Source organism: Microcaecilia unicolor, chromosome 8 (genome assembly GCF_901765095.1).
Source record: "Microcaecilia unicolor chromosome 8, aMicUni1.1, whole genome shotgun sequence".
Taxonomy (NCBI): domain Eukaryota; kingdom Metazoa; phylum Chordata; class Amphibia; order Gymnophiona; family Siphonopidae; genus Microcaecilia; species Microcaecilia unicolor.
The window spans coordinates 143,058,368-143,084,955 of NC_044038.1; the positions used below are offsets into that span (position 1 = coordinate 143,058,368).

General features: G+C 41.8%; 2 protein-coding genes across 3 annotated transcripts in view; one reads left to right on the plus strand and one right to left on the minus strand.

Annotated features, from left to right (window-relative positions):
* Nucleotides 1-774: 774 nt before the first annotated feature.
* Nucleotides 775-12,599, minus strand: NDUFA2 (NADH:ubiquinone oxidoreductase subunit A2). The gene is made up of 3 exons (XM_030211614.1): nucleotides 12,453-12,599; nucleotides 9,583-9,689; nucleotides 775-987 (listed from the first exon to the last, which is right to left on the minus strand). Exons 1-3 carry the CDS (start codon nucleotides 12,554-12,556, stop codon nucleotides 896-898), a joined length of 303 nt encoding a protein of 100 aa, XP_030067474.1. The 5' UTR covers nucleotides 12,557-12,599; the 3' UTR covers nucleotides 775-895.
* A 278-nt stretch (nucleotides 12,600-12,877) lies between these two features.
* Nucleotides 12,878-26,588, plus strand: part of IK (IK cytokine) — a 49,259-nt gene continuing 35,548 nt past the window's right edge. The window contains exons 1-9 of one of the 2 annotated variants that reach the window (XM_030211612.1): nucleotides 12,878-12,976; nucleotides 15,889-15,952; nucleotides 17,318-17,410; nucleotides 17,991-18,050; nucleotides 20,510-20,677; nucleotides 20,761-20,875; nucleotides 24,665-24,735; nucleotides 25,528-25,574; nucleotides 25,843-26,006. In XM_030211612.1, the coding sequence (XP_030067472.1) occupies nucleotides 15,894-15,952; nucleotides 17,318-17,410; nucleotides 17,991-18,050; nucleotides 20,510-20,677; nucleotides 20,761-20,875; nucleotides 24,665-24,735; nucleotides 25,528-25,574; nucleotides 25,843-26,006 (777 nt within the window). In that variant the 5' untranslated portion in view covers nucleotides 12,878-12,976; nucleotides 15,889-15,893. Of the gene's footprint in view, nucleotides 12,978-15,884; nucleotides 15,953-17,317; nucleotides 17,411-17,990; nucleotides 18,051-20,509; nucleotides 20,678-20,760; nucleotides 20,876-24,664; nucleotides 24,736-25,527; nucleotides 25,575-25,842; nucleotides 26,007-26,588 lie in introns of both variants that reach the window. The other variant, XM_030211613.1, reaches the window with a different exon arrangement.

Here is a 26,588-nt window from a genome sequence, read left to right on the forward strand (position 1 = left end):
TTGTTTTATTATTAAACATTGAATTTACTAAATAATATTTTTAATTTGTATCATTTTAGTAAATTCAATGTTTGATAAAACAATAAGGACAAGGTTTTATATATGGGATTAAAATTGAGGATCTTATAATCAAATTGATACCCCAGAAGTACTGATTAAATTTTAACTGCCAGACCCTTGACCATTCTTTTAACACTTGGAGATCCCTTCTCATGGTTTCTACTCTATTGGCTATAAGCACCAGCTCTGTACTACACCTCAGTCAAGCTGACCTGCTTGTAATTCCACTGCTGAGAAATCACAGCTCTAAGTGACAACAGGTATCCAAAACACCAGTCTTGAAGAATTCATTTTCAGACTATCAGTCTATATCATGTACTTTATTTTCTTCCTTTTAAAGCATTATCTACCATAACACAACAAGTACAGGGATGCTGTAGACAAAACCAACCTAGGAATGACTGAAAGCCAGAAGGAAGCTCCAGTTCAGATACAGCAGATCTGGAGCCCTTCCAGAATCAAACAGCTTTTGGATCTGTGTGTGCTGTGTTGGGAGAGGAAGGAAGTTATACAGCCTTAGGGGTCATATACGTAGGCGCGCTGGCGTTTTTAGCGCGAGTTAAACATAGGAGCGTGCTAAATGCTAAAGACGCCAATGTATTTCTATGGGCGTCTTTAGCGCGCGCCTATTTTTAACACGCGCTAAAAACGCCAGCGTGCCTACGTAAAAGACCCCCTTAATATTTTTATACAAGAAGTGAAAACAAGTAAAACTGACAGTATACAACTCAAGACTTTATGTACAATCTGCCTCTTACAAAGGCGTTTGCATATTACAGATCCATAGGTGCGATACAGCTTAGTGAAACAAGATGTTACATTCTGTGCCGTTCCTTCACAGTTTGCTGCTGACAACAGACTCCAAAGCCTTGGCAACTTGATCGGCGTTCAGATTATCCAGCGACAGATTCCTCTCTTTCCCAAATTCTAGAATACAAAATACAAATCACACCCTGACTCTATATTGAGAGCTTGGGGATCACACTCTCACTGCAGATCCTAGCACCAAGACTATATAGCGCAAAGGGCAGACTGTCCAGCAAGCTTCTCAATATTTGGGTCAGAAGATCAGGTTGTCAATAACACACTATACATTAACTCTAATCATTTCAAAAATAAAAGCCCCTTTACCACTAAGTGGAAAAAAAAAACATGAGTAGACTTATGAAAAATAGTTCCTTGTTTTTTTCTGTTTAAATTAAGTGGCTTCCGCTAATCAGGAAAGATTACGTTAGCTTATATTTGAGAAGTTTAGACTTTCAAGAGCAAAACAATAATAAGTTAAAGAATCATTAATCACAGTGGTTTACTGAAGCCCATGTAGACTAGTGCTCAGCATGACAGAAAAGAGCCCCACATCATTCCCCCTGAATATTAGTGCAGTCTTAGGAACACACTCAGATAGATTAGACTAGGCTGGGTTTGGTTTCAGGATATTCACAAGGAACATGCAGAAGAGATTTTTACATCAGGGCAGCCACTCTCCAGTTCCAAGAGGGAGATTTTAGGCCAGTCCTGGCTTTCTGACAACCCCAGGTTGTGAATTTACTCCAAGGGAGTGGAGGTGATCCTGAAGGCAGAGTGGGGGAAGAGTTTGCATTATCCATATACATTGTGAACTGTGCACATCTGCACACAAAAAATCAGCTGTGAAATGTGAGGGTGCCAAAGAGCTGCTGTACATGTAAGCATAGAAATTCCCTGGGTAAATTTTAAAGTGGCACCTAGCCAGTTTAGTTTTCAGATACCTACAGCCAGTGTTTTTTGCTGCTGGTACTTGATGGAAATAAGCAACAGGTACCTTTTTGTTTTAAACTTCCTAATCACTTGGACAGTGCTTCTCAACCCTTTCATTGTGGCACCCATAACATATAAGTTTTTATATACTGTTTCAACCCATTGCTCAGAACAGTTTACAACTATAAGATTAAGTCTAAGACCTTTATACAAAACAAATTTCAAAACTGAATGAAGTTAATGTAATTCACTCATCCTCTCAGGTTTTTAGGATCATGAGAATGTCTATGCATGAAATATATTTGCCTATGTTGATAACCAGTTATACGAATATTATTGTGGTAATCCTGAAAACCTGACTGGCTTGATGTGCCCCCAGGAGTAATACTGCTCTAGGAAATTACTGGAGGGAAGAATTACTCTGCTCCCTCTCTTATCAAAACAACTCTGGAGGAAGAAGGAAGTAGAGGCTGTTTCTCTACAGGGCATTGCACCAAAACCTACTAATTGCCTGTAATTTTAATTACTGTTAGCACTAGGATGTGGTTTTCTTTTTTCCTAATTTAAACCACTTTGATTTACTTTGAAAACACACGTACAAATCTTTTCAGGCCAACAAAGTTTTCAGATGCAGGAAAAAAAAAAGTTACCAGTAGGAGAGAAAAAGAGAACAGCACTGTTGACATAGCTTTCTTACATTTGCCCATATCATGATAGTGCCAGAGCACCGTTCTGTTATGCCTCTTGTCAGCAGGTAGAGCGATAGCACAGACCTTTTTCTTCCTGTGAATGAGCTCTGCAGCTGGAGTTACTGGCTGATGGTGTAGGGTTCTGGGCAGCTGCCTTGACTTCCTCCCCCTCCACAGCCTGGGCCTGCATCTGAGTACCAGCGTATTTCTTGCTAGTAAAAAAGCCCTGTCTTCAACAAACATATATGGGAAGTTTGTATGTACTAATATATAACAGACATGCCAATTTACCCAGTTCCAGGAGGGAGACTTTTTGGTCAACCCTGGTGTGGGATTTATAATCCTCGAATCTACCTATTGAAATCAGTACTGCAGCTTCAGTGATGATTTATGGTAGGGCTTGCTTATTTATTTACTAGTAAAAAAGGCCCGTTTCGGACAAAAATGAAACGGGCGCTAGCAAGGTTTTCCTCGGCGTGTGTATGTTTGAGAGAGTGTGTGTGAGTGAGAGAGTGAATGTGTGTGTGTGTCAGAGAGAGAGAGTGAGTGAGTGTGGGTGCGAGTGTGTGAATGTCACACAGTGTGAAACAGAGTGTGTGGTGGAGCTTCCCCCCTCCCTCTGTGTGGTTGCAGGACCCCTCCCCCCCTTCTGGTCCCCCTCTCCCCCTCTTCTCAGGTCTGTGGACCCCCCTTTTCTCCCTTCGGTCTCAGTACCCCTCCCTCTCCTCCCTCTTCCTTTTCCCTTCCCCCTCTCCGAACTGGGGACCCCCTCCCCGCTGCGCCCCCTAAAGTTGTCGGCCGTCACCCCTTCACCCCCCAAAGGTGGCACCACTACCACCCTCCCCCCCCCCACACATGTTGCCACCGCTGCCCCTGTCCACCCACCCCCGCCGAGGTCGCAGCAGCCAGTGCTGCACCCTCCCCCCCCAAGGTGGCACTGCAGCTCCCTTAACCCCAAACAGGTCGCCGGTGCTCCCCCCCCCATGTCCTACATCAGCTGAGGGGCACTCCCCCCTCCTCTCCTTCGGATAGAAAAAGAAAATTTAAAAAGTTAACCTGCCAAAATGTTTTGACGAAGGAAGCGGGGCCCCGCAGCCAGCCATGGGGTGTGAGCTGTGCATCTGCTCCTCCTCTTTGCGTTGACGTCACAGCCCCTGGAGGTGTACCCCATAGCAAGGAGGAGCGGATGCACCGCTGACAACCGAAGGCTGGCTGTGGGGCCCTGCTTGTTTCACAAAACCATTTTTGTTTGTTTTTTTTTTTAATTTTGTTTTTCTCTCGGACGGAGAGGGGGTGTTAACCGACACTCAGCAGATGTAGGACAAAGGGGGGTGTGTGAGCGGCGGCGACCTGTTTGGGGGGGGGGGTGGAGGGTGGAGCAGTGGGTGGTGCGACGTTTGGGGGGGTGGAGGATGGAGCAGTGGGTGTTCTAACCTTGGGGGGGGGCTGTAGGTGGGGAGCGTTGGCAACATGTTGAGGGGGTGGAGGGTGGTGTGGTGGGATCTTTGGGGGGGGGGAGGGTTAGGGGTGAAGGGTGGTGATTGGGGGGGGCGTGGCATGGTAGTGGTGGGAAGTTGGTGGGAGTGTAGGGGTGAGGGGCGGTGTGCTTGGGGGGGGTGTCCGGCTGGCTCGGTGGTTCTTTCGTTCCGTCCCTCCCTCCCTCCGACGTTGTGGCTGGCTGCCTGCTTGCCTGCCTGCTTCCCTCCCTTCCTTCGCTCTCACGGGTGTGTTTTTTTTTTGGTCGAGTGTATGTGCTCCGCCCTCTACGTCATCACGTTGTGACGCAAGGGCGGGGCAGGCACTCATGGTGGGAAAGTGATCTACACCATGACCATCTTTACTTGGAATTCTGGGTAACTTTGCCTCATAGAACGTTGGAGGTGCCTTTTATATATAGAGATTGGGGATTTATTAACAGCTTTTTGAAGAAATTATCCAAGGCAGTATACAGCAAGAATAAGCTGGACATGGGCAACAATTACAGTAGTAAAAATATTCAAATTACAGTATCTGGTATGGCATATATGCTGCTTACAATGTCAAAACAATAGTCATTAAAACAGTTTAATAAACAGCATAGGGTGGAACATACAGGCAAATAAGAGAGAATAACAGGAGTTAGATAGAAATAAAGGTGACTAACTTGAGGAAGCATTGCACAGGAAGTCAGAAAAAGTGCATGAAAATGATCTTAGCTGGAGCAGGGGTGGATCAGCCTGTATGTTTTAATAAAAATACTAGCACAAATTGTGCAGCAATCGCACCTAGACTGAATGTGAGGTCACTATATCTGCTTGAAAGCAGTTGTAAGTGTGCTGTGTTTTATAAAAAAAAAACATGTGTAAATCACAGCTCTGCCCAAACTCCACCCCATGCATGCCTACTCCATGTAGGGTTGCACCGTACATAATTTTAGGTGTGACCTAATTCTAGAAAAGCTGTCTACATGTGTAAATCAGCATTTTACAGGTAAAAATGGTTTATAAAGTTACCTCAACTTCTATTACATTATTCTAAGTATAAAATGAGTGCCTTTTTAGATATTATGGGATGGGAATGGGACTTGATATAGTGCCTTTTTGTTGTCGTTGTTTTTTTTTCACAACTACATTCAAGGCGGTTTATATGGTATATACCTGGGGCAATGGTGGGTTAAGTGAGTTGCCCAGAGTCAAAAGGAGCTGCAGTGGGAATCAAACCCAGTTCCCCAGGATCAAAATCCGCTACAGTAACCATTAGGCTACTCCTCCACTCCCTATATATAGATGCCTTTAAAAAAAAATAAAAAAAAGATTACCTCCTGAAGGGGGTAATTTTGTAACTGAGCGTGTGGCATAATGCATAGGTGCAGGCAAATTTTCAACTCAAAATCTGTGCACACTTCTACTTTAAAAATTACCCCAGGGGGGGGGCGTGTCAAGATGGCGCCGTGAGCGGTAACGTTTGAGGTGTTCTCCGCTCTACAGTTGCTAAAACTTGTTTTTTCTAGTTGCCTCATTACAATATGCCGCATACAAAACGAAAGGGAACGATTCGGAAGAATCCCCTACCTTCTGGAACGTCCACGCCAGTAACTGTGGGCCTGGAGCGCTTCTTCCCCGCTCTTTCCCGACGTGGTGACGCGGAGTCCATAGCGGGAGAAACCGGTGAAGCGGTTCCCCCGCTGGAAATTGAAACATCTCTCTCCCCGCCAAGCTCTATGACGCCTCCTTGCCCTGCAGCTGCTGCGATTCGAACGGGGCTCCCTGTGGAACCCAGAAGGGGCGATCCCGAGGAGCCCAGAGGGGAGCTCGAATCTGGAGAAAACATTGCAGTTGCCGGAGAGATGGAGGTGAGCCTGGGAAGATTTGGCTAAAGTTGGTAGAAATGGACAAAATATTGAAACAATCTTCTGAAGAGGTAAAGATATTGAATGTTAATATACAGGAGGTGAAGAACTCCCATGAGTTGGTGAAACAAGATTTGTCTTTGAAAATTGAGGCCTTGCAGGGAGAATCAAAACAAACTGAAGAATTTAAAATTGCAGTGATAAAGGATAATATGGATTTAAGAAGGAAGATAGAGCAAGTGGAGAACTATAATAGGAGATTAAATCTTCGAATACTGAATTTTCCTAGATTGATGGGAGTGTCCCCGAATGATATGTTTTGCAGATTTTTAAAAGAAAATTTGAAATTTCCCCAAGAAGTGTTTCCACCGTTAAATAAAATTTATTATATACCATCTACAATGAAAAAAATAGATTCAGAGAAGTCAATAGACCTGCAAAACGTCACAGATATTTTGGAACAATCAATTGAAGATGTAACAGAAAGAGGGACATTAATTGTTTCATTTGTATTTCAGCAGGATTTAAATGCAATAATGCGTTCATATTTTAAATCTACTGACTGTTTGTTTGCTGGTCAAAAAATTTGGCTTTACCCGGACGTGACTAAGAGGCTTATTTTCAAAGCACTTAGCCTCCCAAAGTTCCATAGAAACCTATGGAACTTAGCCTCCCAAAGTGCTTTGAAAATATGCCTCTAAGTCTACTCAAGAAAGACGAAAAATATTCCTTTCTATGAGACCAAAAGTTTTGGAATTGGGGGCTTCATTTCTCCTGGCTTACCCTTGTAAATGTATTATTAGACTAAATCAGATAAAATATGTCTATTATTTGCCTAACCAACTTCAGACCTTCCTAGACAGCAAGAAATCTGTAGAGTAATAAAGAAGAAAGGAAAACGGAACCATAATTAAAATTATAATGATTTATGTATATATTATGTTTAAACTTCACTATATTCCTACCCCCCCTTATCTTCCATATTGAGGTCTAAGGAAGTCATGTTATATAAAGAAAATATTTTCTTGATTTCCTGACTTAAAAGCTTATTGTTTAATGGCTGTATTATACTTTGCAGTATTGATAATATCTGTATAAGTATTAAAAACTTAATAAAAATTATATATAATAAAAAAAAAAATTACCCCAGGGAATTTCTATGCTTACATGTACAGCAGCTCTTTGGCACCCTCACATTTCACAGCTGATTTTGTGTGCAGATATGCACAGTTTACAAACTATGTGCATAATGCAAACTCTTCCCCCACTCTGCCCTCAGGATCACCTCCACTCCCTTGGAGTAAATTCACAACCTGGGATTGTCAGAAAGTCAGGACTGGCCTAAAATCTCCCTCTTGGAACTGGGGAGTGGCTGCTCTGATGTAAAAATCTCTTCTGCATATTCCTTGTAAATATTCTGAAACCAAACCTAGCCTAGGCTAGTTTATCTGAGTGTTTTCCTAAGACTGCACTGAGGACCAGTAGCCAGTTTAGTTTTCAGGATTGGACTGAGGACCACTGCTTTAATGTAAACCATGACTGCTGAAGAGATTGGAGAAATGCTAAGGTTAAAAATAAAAACAGCACCGGTTCACTACAAAGCTTGTAAAACTTTCTACTCATAGTGAGGTCTACCTTCACCTTCCCATGGACACAGCTGAAGGACCACAAACAAGAATGTAAGAGTGAGATCTACATGCAAATCTCATTCATGCCTATTCATTAAAATGGGGCTCTCAACACTGGGCCTAGAAACTACCCTGTTGCCCTCATGAGGTTTCTGATGTTTTCCTTTTATGTTCCCTTACCACAATTCTTCCACTGCACTGTGCGACCCAGTTCAAGTCTGTGCCCTACACTGCAGAAACCTCTGCTGTTTTGTGAGATTTAAGACCATGATACTAATTCCGTAGTGCACCACACAGCTCAAACTAGAGCCGAGTCACACTGTGCAGAGATGAATTATTTCAATGGCAACAGGGCAAGAGCATGAGGCCACTGGGACAGCAAGGGAAGTGGGGGGGTGGGGGGGGTCAATCATCAGAAGAATGAAAAGAGGGAGCAGTAAAAGGAGGAGAGAAAGAAAACAGACAAAAGGTAGTGGAGGAAGAAACAAAGTGGAAAGATAAGGAGGAGAAATAGAAACATTACAACATAATAAAGAAAGAAAGGAAAGTAGACCACATAATTATATAAAAGATGGAAGCAAACCCTTTCAGTACCTGCCCGCTGGGAAGATACCAGGGGGCGACAAGAGAATGAGAGGAATGCACTTGAACAGGGGAAAAAAGAACAGTGGGTGAAGAGAAAAGAAATAGGAGACCAAGGGAGGATTGGGTGAGAAGGATTTTAAAAAGGCAGAATGAGGAAAGACAGAAATAAAGGAATGAGGGAGAGGTGGCTCAGGAAGGGCAGGCGAGACTAGTGGAGACTCCATATCACAAATAAGCCAAACAGTTATATCACCTCTGGCATGCTGCAGATTCTACCAGAGCTATGCAGTGGCACATTAGAATCCTAATTTGCTAAGCTTTAATTTCCTATAGAAACACAATGGGAGTAAATTAGGTCAAAATGCTGTTGCAGATCTCTAAGAGGATGCCCCTCCCTCCCCTGCTCTTGAACTCTGTTGGAACATTAGGGGGGGGGGGGGGAGATGCACAACTCTGCACAATGTATTCCATAACCAAGTTGTAACAAGTGTATTTCTATTATTCATATCTTATTGTAAGCCACACTGAGCCTGCAAAAAGGTGGGAAAATGTGGGATACAAATGCAATAAATAAATAAATAAATAAATAAATAGGCTCTTAAATGCTTGGGATGAACTCTAGGTTGAAAAAGAAATCCAAGACCTGTAGTAGATGTATCCTAAAAACAAACCCAATTTGTGGTTCTCAAAAATGCCAAATATTTTTCATTCTTTTAATTAGTCAAAACCTTCAATTAAGCCACTCAACTACAAAAAGCCCTCTATAAAATGTGACAACCAAACATGACCAGAGCCGCTGAGAGACTGAACCAGGCCCAGGGCAGGGCCGCTGCTGCAACTGAAATACTTTGTTGGCTGGTGAGGATCCCAAGGTCCTGCCAAGCAGAAGACGTCTTCCTCCAGCACTGCTCTTCTGCTGATTACCTGCTCCTGCGGCTACTTTTTCTCTCAGGGCATGCTCGATTTCAAAACCAAGCATATGCGCCTGAGAGGAAAAGCAGCCGCTCAGCTGGGCAGAAGAGCAGCGCTGGAGGAAGACCTGCAATATCTGCTCCTCAAGGTCCTCCCAGCCTCCAAGGGGGGCCTGGCCATGGCGCCGGATTTTTCTCTCTCCTGCTCCTGTCGGGACACAATCATTCGGGTCCCAGCAGGAGAGAAAGAGAGAGAGACCCCAGCACCAGGCCGGGGAATTTTTCCCCCCTGCCCCCACTCTCGGCAGCCCTGAACATGACTTTCGATGGGAAAAGGTGACTAAAGTAGCAAATCCAAAATGTAGAGAATGGTCAATTTTTCATATCATGGGTCCATAAGCAGCCTGCAAAAGTTACATTTTTGAACTTCTTTAACTTTTTTTTCACATAAAAGATGGGGTTTGGACTGTTGTTCTAATAGAAGTGATTAAAACTACTTTTTTTTTTTATTCTGACGACTTTAGTTACCTTTTCCCAGAGATGGTCACAACTTATCTAATAAAAATACACTAAAAATTGTGATTTTCAGCATTTGTAATTTAAAAGTTTGTAAAGAAAAATCTCTACAATCTCTTGCCACTCACCATAGCGTGCCCAGAGTTTGGGCTGTACTCCAGAGCACTCTCGAATCAGAATTGGGAAATCAGGATTTGCTTTCTTCAGATCAACATAGTTCTGCTCAATGAAATCTCTGTGCAAAAAGAAAAAGCAGATCAGATTCAGAACAGTAACACATAATGCTATTAATTATAACAAAAATATTAGCAAAATGTGCCTGTCAAATTTGATGGGCTAAAACATTCTCCCTACATCTGTCCTCAGTCCTTGACTCTGCATCCTTGTGGACTATTGCAGTGCTCCGATAGTCCCTCATCCTTCTCCCTCAACAACCACTTTATCAATTGTAGTTAGCCAATGGCCCACTCCCACCCCAATACTGTTGTTGAGAACATATCTTGGCTCAACATTACAACATCTGTCTTCAGCCCTAACTCTCCCTCCACTTCTGCTGCCCACTGAGCATTCCCTATTTCCCCACGTCCTGCCACTTCAGCCACTGGAGGTGTCCATCAGCCCCAGGGCCATGTTGTCAGTCTGCTGCCAACAGGCTGGCTGCCCTTTCATCCCCAAAGTAACGTCATCCATTCTGTCCCAAACTGCTGCTCTCAAACTGTCAAGTGGGATCATGAAGCCTTCACAGCCCATTTGTCCTTTCGTGCATGGCTCCTGTGAACGTATAGACCATGGAAGTAAAACAAAGTCCGAATGATATAAAGTGCACCCATGCAGCTAAACTATGTTTAACTTAAAGAAAAAGAAGCCGACAACAATGACAACGAGAACACTAGGCTGCACATCTCTACAGTATCTTTTGTAAACCATGGCCATGATTAAAAATAAATAAAAAAATAAAAAGCATGCATATTTTATTATTAGTAGAAGACAGCATGATTTGCCCTGTAGGAAGACAATTGGGTTTCAGTATGGGAACGGAATGCACTAGAACAAATTATGACATCCAGACTTAGTGTATGAAGCACTATTTATCAATTTTATATGTCAGCAAAATCCTATCTTAAAGTTCTAGCTGACACACGAGAACTGGAAAGCAGAACAAGATCATAAGAAAACAAACACAGGTTTATTAACTCAACTAACAGCATGGACGCCAAATATCAATACACGTTCCTTGGATCATTTATTTACTTCATTCAAATTTTCTTTCACAAAAGACCCTTGACTTTTACTTAAACATGTCCCCTATATCTGTTCTAAACAAACAAACAAAAAAAGTTTACGAAAAGCTCAATATTAAATGCCTCTTGGCTCTCTTCCCTCCTTCCTAAAAAAAGAATCCGTAACTAGTAGTATCCTGGAAAGCAGTTCCAGATTTGGATGTAGCACTCGTAGCTGTCTTCCAAGTAGAGAGCTGCACGGCTTCCGTCCCCGCGGGAATCCCGCAGGGACGGAGGCAGTTCCTGCGGGGTTCCCGCGGGGATGGAAGCAGTTCTGCGGGGTTCCCGCGGGGACGGAGGCAGTTCCTGCGGGGTTCCCGCGGGGATGGAACCAGTTCTGTGGGCTTCCCATGGAAGTGTAAGTTGCACCTGCACCAGCCTCTCATCTACCGAATACCAATTTATTTGAGTGCTGTCTTCTCCTCCTCCTCCTCCTCTTCTTTCTTGCTTTAACAGCATAAATGTGGAAAGTCTTCCATTAAGGAGGTGGTAGAGTCACAAATGATGACGGAATTCAAAAAGGCATGCTAACCTTAAATGGCTGCATGTGTGTGGATATGTCAAGTGACACTTAGATGGCGACTCTGGCTGTGATGAACCAGAGCTGATACCTGGCAGACTTGTATGGTCTGTGTCTCATACATGGCAATCTGGTGTAGGATGGGCTAGAAAGGGCTTAGACAGCAACTTCAGTGGCTGGAACATGAGGACAGTGCTGGACAGACTTTTATGGTCTGTGTCCCACAAATGAGAACATGAATAGGCTGGAGTGGGCTTCAATAGCAACTCCACAGTTGGAACATAAGGATGGGGCCAGATAGACTTCTGTGGTTTTTGTTCCAGAAACATGAAAGAAAGACCATAATCAAGTATATAATATCACACTCATTGATTTAATGATGAATTGATCATGAGTGTGACTATTGGGCAGAGTGGATGGACCGTTCAGGTATATTTGCTGTCACTTACTATGTTACTATTAATCCTCTTTGCTCCCAGGCTGGTGCACAGACCTCAGCTCTGACACACGCACGAGAATCAGATGTCACCTGACCTACTGGCGCGTGCATGTGGTGACCTCTCAGCACACACTGCCAGTGAATCAGAGACAAATCTTACATGTGCGCACCAGAGTGTTCCAAGTTCCAACTTCCGTTCCTTCCTTGCCTACAGTGCTGTGGCTCAAATCCAGAGAGAGACTGAGGGAGCTGACTGGAACTTTCTTTTATGTACTATTAAATTCTTACTGGGATGGGTTAAATTCTTGCGGGGACGGGTTGGGATGGTTTAAATTTTGGTGGGGATGGGTAAGATTTCTGGCCCCGTGCAACTCTCTACTTCCAAGCCCCTAATATTGCAGACCTTAGCGAGCAAAGGTTTTGCTAATATTAATCAGTAAAACCCATGTACACTATCTGAGTATCCTTCCGGGAACTAAACTAGTGTGCACACACGCAAAGCACAAACGTCCCACAGTGCATCAAAAACTGTTTTCAAATTATGTCAAGGGGCCCTGTGCCGTCACTATCATTGATAAAGCGGATATTCGGCTATATAATTGACTAATGTTGGGCAAAGCAGAACGGAGGCAGCCACCTCTCCAGCCAGTAGCAAAGTAACCCTCCAGCTGCAAAAATCGGGGGCAAGTGGCGAGCAGCTCTCAGAAACGTTAGGAAAGCGTACATCGAAATGCCCAGGAGCCAACTGACACTGCGCACCTCACGCCCTGGCTGCCAGCCGATTTCTGACACAAGTGAATCCGAATCTCCTTCAGATGTCTGCTCAGATTCGTCCCAATGTTCTTCACTATGGCAGCCGCCATCTTGCAAAAACCCACAAGCCCCTGCGCAACTCTCTCTCGCCCTCCCACCAATCAGGAACCGGCAAAAAGGTGGGCTTACATTAGGCACAGCTAAAGAGCCAATGACAGATCAAAACACGTGCCAAAATTCTTTCCGGCTCGGTTTTGAGAGGTTGGCTCCTGCTAAGAAGGAGTAATACAACTCCTTGAGCTCATAGGTTTATCATCCCGCCTCGGACGCCTCCTGTTTTCATCCAACCTCCCAGTCCATACTCCTTGCATTGGGTGGCTCAGGGAGGTTTACTAAACATGCTTAGCGCGTCTGCTGGTCACGCCCCCTGACGTCAGTTCCTGTTTCGGGGCAAAGACGGTAGCCTGCCCGTGCCAATAGAGAGACTTCTTTACCTACGCCATTACAGAGATCTCTTTGGGTCCTGCTCGGTAAATTTTTCTTCTTGTCGCTGCTTCTGCTTCACTCAGCGACGGCGTGAATGATAGCGGGAGGGAAGCAGCAGCTTGGGTGAAGGCGGGTAGGAGAGAGGGAGGTGGGGAAATTCTGAATCGAGACTCTCGATTTTTTTCCAAAACGAATCGATTCGAATCGTGAATTGGACAGCACTACTGGGCGGGGCTTCCCTACCATATAACTCCCTTTCCATAGGCAAAGCGCCTACACTTGACCCTCCCTGTAGGCACAAACCTAGAAATTGCACAACCCATACATGCCACCCCTCACCATACACGTTGCCCCCATTCAAGTTATCAATGTTTGATATACCACCAAATAGGAAAACCTTTTAGGGAGTTTAGAATAAAATCAGTACAGTAGTAGAAACATGACGGCAGATAAAGGCCAAATGACCCATCCTCAGTAACCCCCAATTCTGTCTGTTCCTAAGCGATCCCACATGCTTCTCCCATGCCTTTTTAAATTCTGGAACAGTCCTGACTCCACCACCTCCACCGGGAGGCCATTCCACGATTCCACCACCCTTTCTGTGAAATAATACTTTCTTAGGTTACTCCTAAGCCTATTCCCTCTTAACTTTGTCATATGCCCCCTCATTCCAGAGCTCTCCTTCATTTGAAAAAGGCTCTCTTCCTGTACATAAATGCCCTTGATATATTTAAACGTTTCTATCATGTCTCCTCTCTCCCTCCTCTCTTCTAGCGTATACATGTTGAGGATCATAAGCCTGTCCCTATAATTTTTGCATTCAAGGCCATTAACTAGTTTCGTAGCCGCCCTCTGGACCGACTCCATCCTGTTTATATCTTTCCTTAGGTGCGGTATCCAGAACTGCACGCAGTACTCCAAATGGGGCCTCACCAGAGACTTATACAACGGCACTATCACCTCCTTCTTCCTGCTGGTCATGCTTCTCTTTATGCACTCAACCATCCTTCTGGCTGTGGCTGTCGCTTTTTCTACCTGTTTGAAAGCTTTAAGGTCATCAGACACAATCACCCCCAAGTCCTGCTCTTCCTTCGCACACTGAAGCACTTCACCCCCTATACTGTACCGTTCCCTCGGATTTTTGTGACCCAAGTGCATGACCTGCATTTTTTGGGATTAAACCTTAGTTGCCAAATATCGGTCCATTCCTCCAGCTTCGCTAGGTCCTTCCTCATGTCATTCACACCTACCAGGGTGTTCATGTTGCAGAGTTTAGTATCATCCGCAAAGAGACAAACCTTACCAGATAGCCCCTCCGCAATATCACTCACAAAGATGTTAAAAAGAGCCGGCCCTAGGACCGATCCCTGCGGTACTCCACTGACGACATCCTTTTCTTCAGCACAAGCTCCATTTACCACTACCCTCTGTCTCCTACGAGTCAACCAATTTTTTACCTAATCCGTTACTCTAGGTCCAATACTGAGGACACTCAATTTATTTATCAGTCGCCTGTGCTGAACCTTGTGAAATTTCACACACTTCCTGCCACTCTACCAAGATATATTTTTATTACTTATCTCCTACAGAGTCCCCCAAACAGACATGTCTGAACCTGCTAACACGGGAAGGGGAAATATTCCACTGGTTTGCATTTTTCAGCTGAAGTACTAATCAAAAGATGGTAATTGCACATCATTTATGAGTAAACTTCATAGAAGTCCCCTTTTACAAAGGCGCACTAGCATTTTTAGCATGCACTAAACGTTAGAGAAGCCCATATATTCCAATGGGCATCTCTAGCATTTAGCGTGTGCTAAAAACACTAGCATGCCTTTGTAGAAGACCCCCATAAAGGCTAGTGTATAAACAGAGCACCATGGATAGGCAGTTACAGAGGTCCTCTTTTATATCAGCTTCCTTGCACCTACTGTTACTCTATTTTCCACTCTGTATATATTCCCGGAGTTGGTACTCTCCTCTCCGGAACCTGTAAGGCACATTGAGCCTACTGCTATGTGGGAAAGTGTGGGATACAAATGTAATAAATATAAAGACAAGTAAGTAGGCAGCTCCTGTAAGTACCATATATAACAGAGAAAATAAATTGAAATGTAGGTGAGATCACTTACACCTGCTTTAAAACTGATGTAAATGAAGATGTGTTCGTTATGCATATACACACATGGATTCAGGTATTTCGTAATCTATGTGTGTGTGCTCCCTTCCCAAAGTCTACTATGCCCACTAAAGTGCAGAGTACACATCATGATGTCATGGCATGTACTTTTATGCCACTTGGTACACATTTTCTGAAAGGTTGTTTACATGCATATGTGGCCATATACGCTGAGGAATGACTTTATAAAATTACCTCCCTAATGCTGCAGAGTAAATTGTTAGCACAGTATTGCTGCTATGTTAAATGTTAATTAGGATGCTGCAGAGATTAGAGTGTAAAATGTCAATGATCTTTATTCAGCTTTAATATAATTTAATGTATTGCATATAAATACATATATTAATGTATAATTGTTTTAGATAAGTTAGTATTAACACATGGTTGTTTTTTATGTGAACTACGTACAATTTCGGAAACAGCTAAAAGCATTCTTCCAAGAGGCTTTTAATGTAGAAATTAATTGACTGGAAACTATTTTCACAATTTGTAAATTGTTAGAAATGAGTGGACTGGATGGAAATTTTTAAGGGATTATTTTTAATTTGTGATATGTTTGTTTTAATTGTTATGTATATAGCTGATGTGAATCACCTAGTATATGAGATAGAGCGGTATATATGTTTATGTAAATTGCCTAACACGTGTGTAGTTTCCAACAAAATGTTTAATATAGATATGAAAACTGATTTATTGTTTTAAATTTATGGTAGTATTCTTATATCCTAGATTTGCGAATGCTACTCTTGACATTATGTTTTTGGTTCTTCCTTCTAGTTAACATGTTTTCAAACCCTCTGGCCCCTGAAGGCCATGAAGTTGATGATCATCGTTCACTTCAGTGAGTGCTAATGTTTTCTTCTCTCATCTTTAAAAAACTAGATGGGACATATTTTGGGATAGAGTCAACCTACTGGGTGTTTTGAGTAGCATGATGACAACTTATTATGTGAATAAGATTTTGTGAGGCATTCCCTTTAAGCAAAGAGGTGTGGTAGCCGTGTTAGTCCAGTCTTAAAGGTTATCAATAGAAATCAAACAAAATAAAACATGGAAAAGAAAATAAGATGCTACCTTTTTTATTGGACATAACTTAATACATTTCTTGATTAGCTTTCGAAGGTTGCCCTTCTTCGTTTCCGATCTGACGAAGAAGGGCAGCCTTCGAAAGCTAATCAAGAAATGTATTAAGTTATGTCCAATAAAAAAAGGTATCATCTTATTTTCTTTTCCAGGTTTGATTTTGTTTGATTTCTATTGATAACCTTTAAGCAAATAAAACAAACTTTACATATGTTAAGAGTAGGCATATTATAACTCAGAATTTGTTTTTATTGGTACTTCCCATATTTTTCTGCTCAGTTGTGGTTTGTTTTGAGTATTTCTTTAATCATGTTTTCTTTGTTTTCAAGTATAGTTTATCTCCAGATTGTTGACTACCTTTTATCTTGCATTTCTATTATTGTAAGTGATTATCAGCAACTATAGAAATCATAGTATTCCTCAGTGTTGCAGACTTTCTTTATACAGTGAAACATTAGTCACCCCTTGCTGAGATACCAATTTGTTTGGTTGTGTTAATTACTGTGTCAAAATGTTAGTGCCTCTAATATTTTCTTTGTGCCTAACATTCATGTGTACTTTCTCTGATTCTGTGTTGTGACATCACTTGCAGTCTATCTTGGAAATTAAGGACACCCCCTTTTCCTCCAAGCAAATTAGTGGTTTTCCTCCTGTCTCCATATTTAATTGCACAATTGAGTGTCCATTTTATACAGCTAGAAAGAGTACATCGTGAAATCTACCATGATTGATGTATATTTAAATAATTTCATCTTTATATCTTGACAGAATTAAAAATATATCATTCATAAAACGATTATGAATTTAACCATTGTTACAGACCGCCTCCTAGTCTGTTCATCTATACCCCCATTACATATCTGTCAACTCCCCAGTTATGATATTTTGCTGCTCTTGTAATTTCATTTTTTATCTTGTAAGGCATCATGAAATTCTTAAAATATCCAAAGGTGTAAAATAGGGTGAATATTTTTAAGCATTGCAGATTTTGAGACCGTTCTGGTAGGAGACAGACTTAGGTCAGAATGAAAGAACAACTGAGAAACAAGTTATTGCAATAGTAACAGATAATATAATAACTGTTGGGGTTTTCTGTGATGACACACTTGTGTGCTTTTTGTAGGTCCAAGCTGACAAATGAAGACTTCAGAAAGCTGCTTATGACCCCAAGGTCTACACCATCAGCAGCACCACCTTCAAAATCTCGCCACCATGAGTAAGTGACATTCGCTGAAAGAACTTTGAGCGTAGCTGATCTACAGGCTTACATTTTAGAAGTGCAGTTATGGTTTTAGGACCATTAGATTTTAAAGTGAGCCCAAGAAGAAGTGCTCTGGGCATCAGCATATCTCAAAATTACCACAATTTTATTCTGTTGCACACTACACAATGGTGCACATTTTCAAAGCACATAGACTTACAAAGGTACATAGTAACCCATGTAACTTTGTAAGTCTATTGTTCTTTGAATATGAGCCTCAATGTGTACTACTGTCAAGGTACAACTTGAGGCCTATTTTTGATATGTGATTGCACAGACTTATTTTTCTTTCTCTTTACTATTGTGCTTTTATATACTTGTGCAGCCAGTGTGCTGTAGTCTTCTGGTGGGCAAACGAGAGCATTTGTAAGGGACTGGGGCTGTCAGTCTTTCTGGCAGATAGCAGTGAATCATGTTTCATGGGGCAGTGCAGAGACCACACTTATTTAACCTTTCAGAAAATTCATGGCTTTCATCTTTAGAGCAGTAAAGTTAACAGCAAATTGTAAATGACCCGTTTTCCTTCCCCTTTCAGAATGCCTCGAGAATACAACGAGGATGAAGATCCAGCCGCTCGGCGTAGGAAAAAGAAAAGGTAAATGAGAGGACAGCTTGAAATGGAGCAACCTGTAAACCATTTCAGCTCAGGAGAGAAACTGGTCTCTAGACTGTACCTTTAAATGCAGGGATATGTTCTAATAAACAGAGCAAAACTCTTTTAAAAGACAGTGAAATCCTTGTATTGTGCACTTTTAAGGCCTGATTTTATAAAAGGAGGCATATGTGAAGTATGTGTATATTCACATATTTTATAAAATACGCTTGTACATTGCAACTTCACTCTTGCTCCACCCAGACTCTGCTCCAAGAACTTCTGCACATGGGGTGTTTATAAGTAGGTGTCATACTGCTGCCCAAAGCCTTTTCTGTATGTAAAAGAAGGCTTTACACATGGAAAATTACTCTCTTAAAATTTGCTCATGTTGGAGACATTAGCAGTGTTAGATTAACCATGTTCAATAAAAACACCTAGACCAGGGGTGACCAGCCTTTTTACTCAGAGGGCCACATGAATGTCGGTAGTATTCCTGATGGGTTGCACTCAAAATTAACAAATGCGCAATATAATTCACTGCCAACACAACTCAAATGTAATGACTGAATGAACACCAAATATTACCAGAATTGTCTGTTACTGTATACTTCTGTCATTACTTTAAAAGTTTAATGAGATCTGTCACTATTCTGAAAATATTTGCAAAATGACATTTTGTGCAGGCCGTTTTTTGTGTATACGTCCCATGATCTCTTGAGCTTCATAAAACTCAATGACAGGCTTCAGGTTGCCCATCCCTGATATAGACAGTTATAGTCCTTATATGTTGTGCTTCATTATAATGCAGTTGCAGGCAGAGCTACTTTTTTTTTCTTTTTTAATTTAAATATTATACCAAGAACTACACTTTGTACAGAAAACGAGTTGAAATAAAAAATACATAAACGTTACCACAGGAAATATACATCCACCCATCGCAGTCCACAAAAGATGGAGGGATCCAAGGCACAGTATTAGGAAAAACTGAAAATTAGAATATACATGCACTAACAGAAGACAGAGTTCTTTATATCAAGCTGTAGATGTCATATTAGGCACTTCCGTGACCCCTGAGGAGCTACTACTTTTCAATAACAGGAAAGTTGAGCTGGCTTATAAAACATTTATTTATTTATGCATTCTTGCATCCCACTATACAAAAACAGCTTTTGGTTCAGTGTGGCTTACAGTATACAGTTAGTTGAAATTACAGTAGTGTGTTGCAGTCACAAAGTGGAATGTGACATCGTTACCCTATGTATTTAGCTACAGAATGTTTTGAAAAGGTAGGTCTTCAGTTCTTTTCTGAACTGAAGATAGTTATACTTCTTGTGGCCTTGGATATTGAGTTCCACCATTTGGAGCCCATATAACTAAATCCAGCTGTGTGTAGATGGTTTTTTAAGTTATCTTTCTGCAGTTGAGTAGATGAAGAAATAAGTGGCCTCTGGTTTCACGGCTTGTGTTTCTTGGGGATAGTTCAATCAGATTTAGCATGTGTTCAGGAACCATTCCAAATAGTATTTTGAAAATGAGGGTGCTAGTTTTGAAAAACAGTCTTGCTTTGATTGAAAGCCAGTATATCATTTCAAGCAATGGAGTTGCTCTTTCATATTTCGACTTTTTAAATGTCAGTCTTGCTGCCGTGTTTTGAACGGTTTTCAACGATTTTAATGAGTTTTCTTTACACCCTACATATGCTGTATTACAATAGTCTAGTTGTGACGTTATCAACGATTGTACTATTAGCCAGAATGGTTGTCTGGGGAAGTAGTTTCTGAGCCTTCTCAGTTTCCGTCGTGTTCTGAAGCATTTTGATGTTGCTGCTGATACTTGGTTTTCCAGAGATAGATGTTTATCTAGAATAATTCCCCATATTTTTAGTTGTGGTTCAATTTGGTATGTTTGTTAGTTGATTGTGAATTGTTGGAGTGGAGGAGTAGCCTAGTGGTTAGTGCAGTGGACTTTGATCCTGGGGAACTCAGTTCAATTCCCACTGCAGGTCCTTGTGACTCTGAGCAAGTCACTTTCCCTCCATTGCCCCTGGTACAAAATAAGTACCTGAATATATGTAAACCACTTTGAATGTAGTTGCAAAAACCTCAGAAAGGCGGTATATCAAGTCCCATTTCCCTTTCCCCTATCTAAGTGATTCTAATTTCATTATACATTTACATGGGAAGTTCGGGTTTTTTTTACAGATAGACTGAAATGGATGTGAAGGCACCCTTTTAGGAATGAATGGTCATTCCCATATTTGTGGTTGCATTGGGTATGGGGTCTCTAAACAGAAAAAAAAAAAAGCTTTGTAATATGAGTAGGCTTTTCTGTATCACAGGGTTTGATTTTTACCGGATATCTTCACTGTGTCACACTTTGTGCATTTCTTTGCAGAATAATTAGTTACATTTAATACCAGAAAATGTAAACACTTTTTGTAAACTTCTCTCTGTCTAAAGTTATTATGCAAAACTGCGTCAACAAGAAATTGAAAGAGAGCGAGAACTGGCAGAGAAGTACAGGGACCGGGCCAAGGAACGGAGAGATGGAGTCAACAAGGACTATGAGGAAACTGAACTGATCAGTACAACTGCCAACTACAGAGCAGTGGGCCCCACTGCTGAGGCGTAAGCTCACTTGCATGTTCTTTTCACATTATATAATAAACTAAGAGCAGTTGCTAGATAACATGACACACTTTCATCTTCAGGGATAAATCGGCAGCAGAGAAGAGACGACAGCTGATCCAGGAATCCAAGTTCTTGGGTGGTGACATGGAGCACACTCACTTGGTGAAAGGTCTGGATTTTGCTCTGCTGCAGAAGGTGAGGACAGAACTGGTAGGAAGGAAAATAAGAAGGCAGCTAAGGGTTCTTGAGTTTTATTGATGCAGACAAGTGCATTTATATTAGGGCTGTACATTTAACGCATTAATGCGGTTAATGCTCTAAATGCTTAACTAGTGTTAAAACTTTTAGCGCAGTTAACACATTCCTATGCCTCCCCATCCCCCGAATCCAGCTTTGCCTCGTCTTTTCTTTCTGTCCTCTCCCCCTCCCACTGGCTTACTCATTTTAGATGGTCTGGAGCTCAAGCGCCAATCCCCTGCTTCTCTCTTCACCATGGCTGTAGTGGCAGGCGCAGGGACTTTCCCCTCTGCGTGCTGCCACTGGCTCTGGTGGACCCAGAAACAGGAAACAGTATGTAACTTCCTGTTTCTGGGTCCGTCAGAGCCAGCAGCAGCACGCAGAGGGGAACGTCCCTGTGCCTGTCTTTTGCTTGCTGCCACTACAGCTACGGTGAAGAGAGCATCAAGGGATTGGCACACGAGATCCAGACCATCTAAAATGAGTAAGCCAGTGGGAGGGGGAGAGGACAGGGAGACAAGATAGGGCAAAGCTGGATACGGGAGCTGGAGAAAAGACAGAGCAACTCAGGATATGGAGGAGGAGGAAAGGTGGGGCAATGCGGGATATGGGGATGAGGTGAGACGGGACAGTGCAAACTATGGGGGAGTGAAGAGAGACAGAGCAGTGCATACTATGGGGAGGGGAAAAGATGGGGCAATGCAGGATATAGGAGAGACAAGGCAATACTAGATGATTGGAGATGGGGGGGGGGAGTGAGAGGTGCTGCAGCGAGGGATGTTGGTTTTGGTTTTTGGTAGTGGTGGTGGGGAAAGGAGGAGAGACAGAGTTATGGTAGATGCTTGGGGCAGGACCAAGAGACAGTAATGTTGGATGATGATGGTGTATGAGAGGGAAAAGATAGATGATACTGAACAGTGGGTGGAGAGAGACAGAGAGTTGATGCTGGATGGTGAGAGGAAAGAGACATAGGTCGATGGTGGATGATAGAGAGGAGCCATGCTGGATGGTTGGGGAAAGAGGGAAAGAAAGGGTTGATGCTGGATGGCAGGGGAAGAGGGGATAGATGTGGAAATGGGGGATGAAAAAAAGAAAGAAGGGAGATGGTGGACATGAACAGAATTTAGGAGAAGGGAAGAGGGGAAATGCACATATATGGCAGGGAAAGGAAGAGAAGACAGAAGGAAGGATTTGCAGCCCATGGATGGAGGGAAAGGGAAGAGCTAGAAACTAGATAGACATGAGAAGGATGCAGAAAAATGTAAGAAAGTTGGATGTGAAAGATGGATATTGTTAATATGTGGCCTAGCTTCAGACCTACCACTGGAATAGTGGTGGGCTAAGCTACACAGCCTAAAGCAACTGAAAAAGTATTGACTAGGCCAAGTAACAAGCTAATGATTTCTTATATGAGAATCTGCAAAAAGCAGGTCTGAACAATGGGTCTTAACACAACCAGGTACAACTTTCTAATTGAATATAGCACCTATAATGAAAGAATAATGGATAAAAGAAATAAAATGAGGTTTTTTAAAGTGGGACTTATTTTCCATCAGATGGCACACAGATCATAAGATGTTATGAAAGGTACTACAAAAGGAAGATGTGAAACTGATAAAGATATTTTGGTAAACGACAAAAACAAAATGTTCCAAAAACATGTTGACTTTGACGGATATGGGGCAATCTCTTGAAATAGCTAGAACGGAAAGACAGATGGTACAGATGCGCATCTGGCCGGATACGAAAGTATGATCTAAGAAATTGAGAAATATTAGAAAAAAAAGGTACCTCACAATAGACTTGTATTGAGACTTGGGGCTATAAAAGAGATAAGATTTTGAGAGAGAGTTGGAGTCCTCCCCAACGCTTTGTCGGACAGCGGAGCCCTATGCGATTGAAACCAGAATGTGTTTGATGTCTGTACTTTATTGAACAACTTGGTAAGAATAAAGCCTTCTCTCTGAAATCTATCTCTGTCTTTATTTTCAAGTATTCTTCACCTTTCATTGATACTACAAACTAAGCCACACACCCAACTAACACTCAATGTCTATATAAATTACTGTTGCATTTTAATAGAATACATGTAGGTATATAGATGACCAAGGATTCACTTAGATCCTGATAGACAGAAGGCCATGGTCATGGACAGTATCCTAGACTTACGCCTTCTGGTATCTACACAACAGAGATATCACTGGGATGGAATATCAAAAGGATTTAGGCAGGCGGCCCAACACATAGTGGAAGCGCAGTCCCTTTGTCCCTGGAGGAGGGTATTCCTAGGGCGCAAAGAGGGCCTTTAAAATTTACAATATAGGGCAGGGAGTGAAGAAGAAAGGAGGATTGAAAAGATATAGTGAATGGACAGGAGTCCTTGGAAACAGAGTTCAGAGCACAGAGACAGGGAACAAGATGATTAGAAAAATAAAATCACCAGACAACAAAGGTAAGAAAAATGATTTTATTTTCAGTTTAGTAATTGAAACATGTCAGTTCTGAGAATTTACTTTTGCTGTCTATATTTTGTACTGAACAGGAGGAAATGGGAGTGGGGATGTTTTTGTGCGATTAATCGCACAATCAAAAATTTTGGCCACACTTAATCGTGCCATTAAAAATTTTTATCAATGAACAGCCCTAATTTATATCTTTGGCACATAGTAAAAAATAATTGAATTAGCAGAAATTTCAACTGTGGTCAATTTATGCCATGTTTGACCTATATGATCATATCTGGATAAGTAAGCACTTCTTATCATTACTCACATTCTGATTGTCTCTAGCCCTGATTATTGTAATGGCTTACCCTAGTTGGCTTTCAAACATCTCCAGCTTCTGTAGAACACTGCTGTCTCATGCATAAAAGATTATGCTACAACCTTTTGGTACACAGTCACTGATAACTTATAGCATAGTAAGTCACATTCAAAATTCTCCTGTTAAAGTAGATCAAACATGTCGTATTTTATGTACTTTAGTTCCATATACTTGTGTCGGAGCCTTGTGATCACAATCTGATAATTGTTTATTGGTCCCTCCTCCAGCATGAACCAGACTTGTTTCCATTCAGAACTCAGCCTTTTACATCCTTGCCCCTCTTTTAAGGAACTCGCTTCCATGATATCTTCACTTTGAATCATTAGTGCCCAGACTGAAGACTGTCCTGAAGGCTTATTTTTCTTACAGGCTTTTGAATTGGGTTGTTATTGACTCTGGTAGCTGGATAGGCTCTGCTCGGGACTTCTGTCTGTTTTCAGCTTCTCCTGCTGTTTTTGCCTTTCTGCTCTTGTTGTCCCCCTCCCCCCTCCCCGGTCTCTAATATTTTAAAATAATGGTATTGTAAAAGCTCTGTTCCCCTGCAGAGGGTGATATAGAAAGACTTGTAATAAACATAAGTACTACTGTTCGCATGATTCAAACTTGTCTTAAGGTTTCAAGCCTACCTACTGTTATGAAAAGTGCACAAATAATAGCAAAGGTTGAAATCTTAATAATTGACTCTGCATTAACCTGTTCCAGACATGTGCTAATGTAATCAGTCCTTCTTCTGACTTGATCTGATCTGTAGGTTTGTTAATGAGCCAGTCGCCTCTGTTTCATTTGTAAATTTCTAAATCTAAAACCAAGTTGCCACTTTTTTTTTGTATATGTCCTAAAAAAAAAAAAATGGTGTGGTATTTATTGCACAAAGGTAATTAGTTTCAAATATATATTTTTCTAGTTAATGCTTTTTTTGTTAAGGTCCGAGCAGAAATTGCAAGTAAGGAGAAGGAAGAGGAGGATCTGATGGAGAAACCACAAAAGGAAACTAAGTAAGTGCTTGAAGAAGGCTTTAAGTGCAGAAAAAGAGGAGAAGCAACCTGCCTTCAGGCAGAGGAGAGGTGGCATTACATAAGAACATAAAAATTGCCCTACTGGGTCAGACCAAAGGTCCATCTAGCCCAGTATCCTGCTTTCAACAGTGGCCAATCCAGTTCACAAGTACCTGACAAAATCTCAAAGAGTAAGCAAGAGGTCATGCTACCAACCCCCAGGGATAAGTAGTGGCTTTCCTGTATTTACCTTAATAGCAGTCTATGGACTTTTCCTTCAAGACCTTGTTCAAACCTTTTTTAAAACCTAGGTATCCAAACTACTTTTAGCACATCCCCTGGCAATGAGTTCCATAGGTTAACTGCTTGTTGTGTGAAACTTTTTCTCCTATTTATTTTAAAGTATTACCATGTATCCCCTATACTTTGTGCTTTTCCAAAAAGTAAACAATTTACTTTTACCTATTCCACTCCATTCAGGACTTTATAGATTTTCTAGGTGTTCAGCCTGCATAGAGGGAAGGAGCAAGGGGAGAGTGCACCACCTGCCTGGAAGGAGGGAGGGATGCCGGGACCAGAATTTCTTTATGCTTCACAGTTGCACCACAGTCCTAGAATACCTGTAAAATATCAATTTTATTAAGCAAAGTTAACATTTTCTTCTAATATTGTAAAAGTACTTGCATATAATAAATGTAAACCTCTTTGGATGTGCCACAGAAAGGCGATATATCAAATCTATAACCCTTTACTTTTACCCTTTAAACTTTTTAAAAAACTTTTTTATTCTAGGAAAGATGAAGATCCAGAAAATAAAATTGAATTTAAAACTCGCTTGGGTAAGACTAAATTTTTTTCTTTTGGGCATGTTGCTGCATGTTGGCTGTATGGTGATTGTTCTCTTAGCCCTGTAGCATGTCTGACTGAAGGGAAAGGATACACGTGCTAGGCAGTGCATTGATTGGGAGATGGCTCTAGAAAGATGTGTGCTGGTTCAGTTGTATTGTGTGGAATTCACAGATATTCTGTTATCTGTACTAGAAAAAGACCCTAAAAACTTTTTGCTGATGTAGGGACCTAGATTTCATCATCTTTTTTGCTTGTTAGGTCGCAACGTGTACCGTATGCTGTTCAGGAACAAAAATTACGAGCGGAATGAGCTTTTCCTTCCTGGGAGGATGGCATATGTGGTGGATCTGGATGATGAGTATGCAGATACAGATATTCCAACCACACTGATCCGCAGTAAGGCTGATTGTCCCACCCTGGAGGTAACACGCATGACACGGCTCCACTGACTATTTTGAGCCTTTCCTAGCTTTGTTCTGTTATAGCAGCTGTTAAAATTTAGGTTTCTCTCATAAGAAGTAGAATTGTAAGATTTGCCTAGTACTGTAGGGCAGATCCTTCTGCTGAAGAGTGTAAACAGACCCCCCTGCTAGGAACTTTTTTTTTTTGTTACATTTGTACCCCGCGCTTTCCCACTCATGGCAGGCTCAATGCGGCTTACATGGGGCAATGGAGGGTTAAGTGACTTGCCCAGAGTCACAAGGAGCTGCCTGTGCCTGAAGTGGGAATCGAACTCAGTTCCTCAGTTCCCCAGGACCAAAGTCCACCACCCTAACCACTAGGCCACTCCTCCACACTATGACATTTTAAACTTGCATTTCTAAAGAGACCTTTAAAGGGGCATTTTTGATATGACGTCTAAATCCGATTTTAGATGTTTTCCTGAAAAAGGCCAAAAATCAAGTAGTGAACATAACCATTTTTGAACTTGAAAAATATCATTTCCATATCATCAAGCTGATCAATCCATAGACTGGTGGGTTGTGTCCATCTACCAGCAGGTG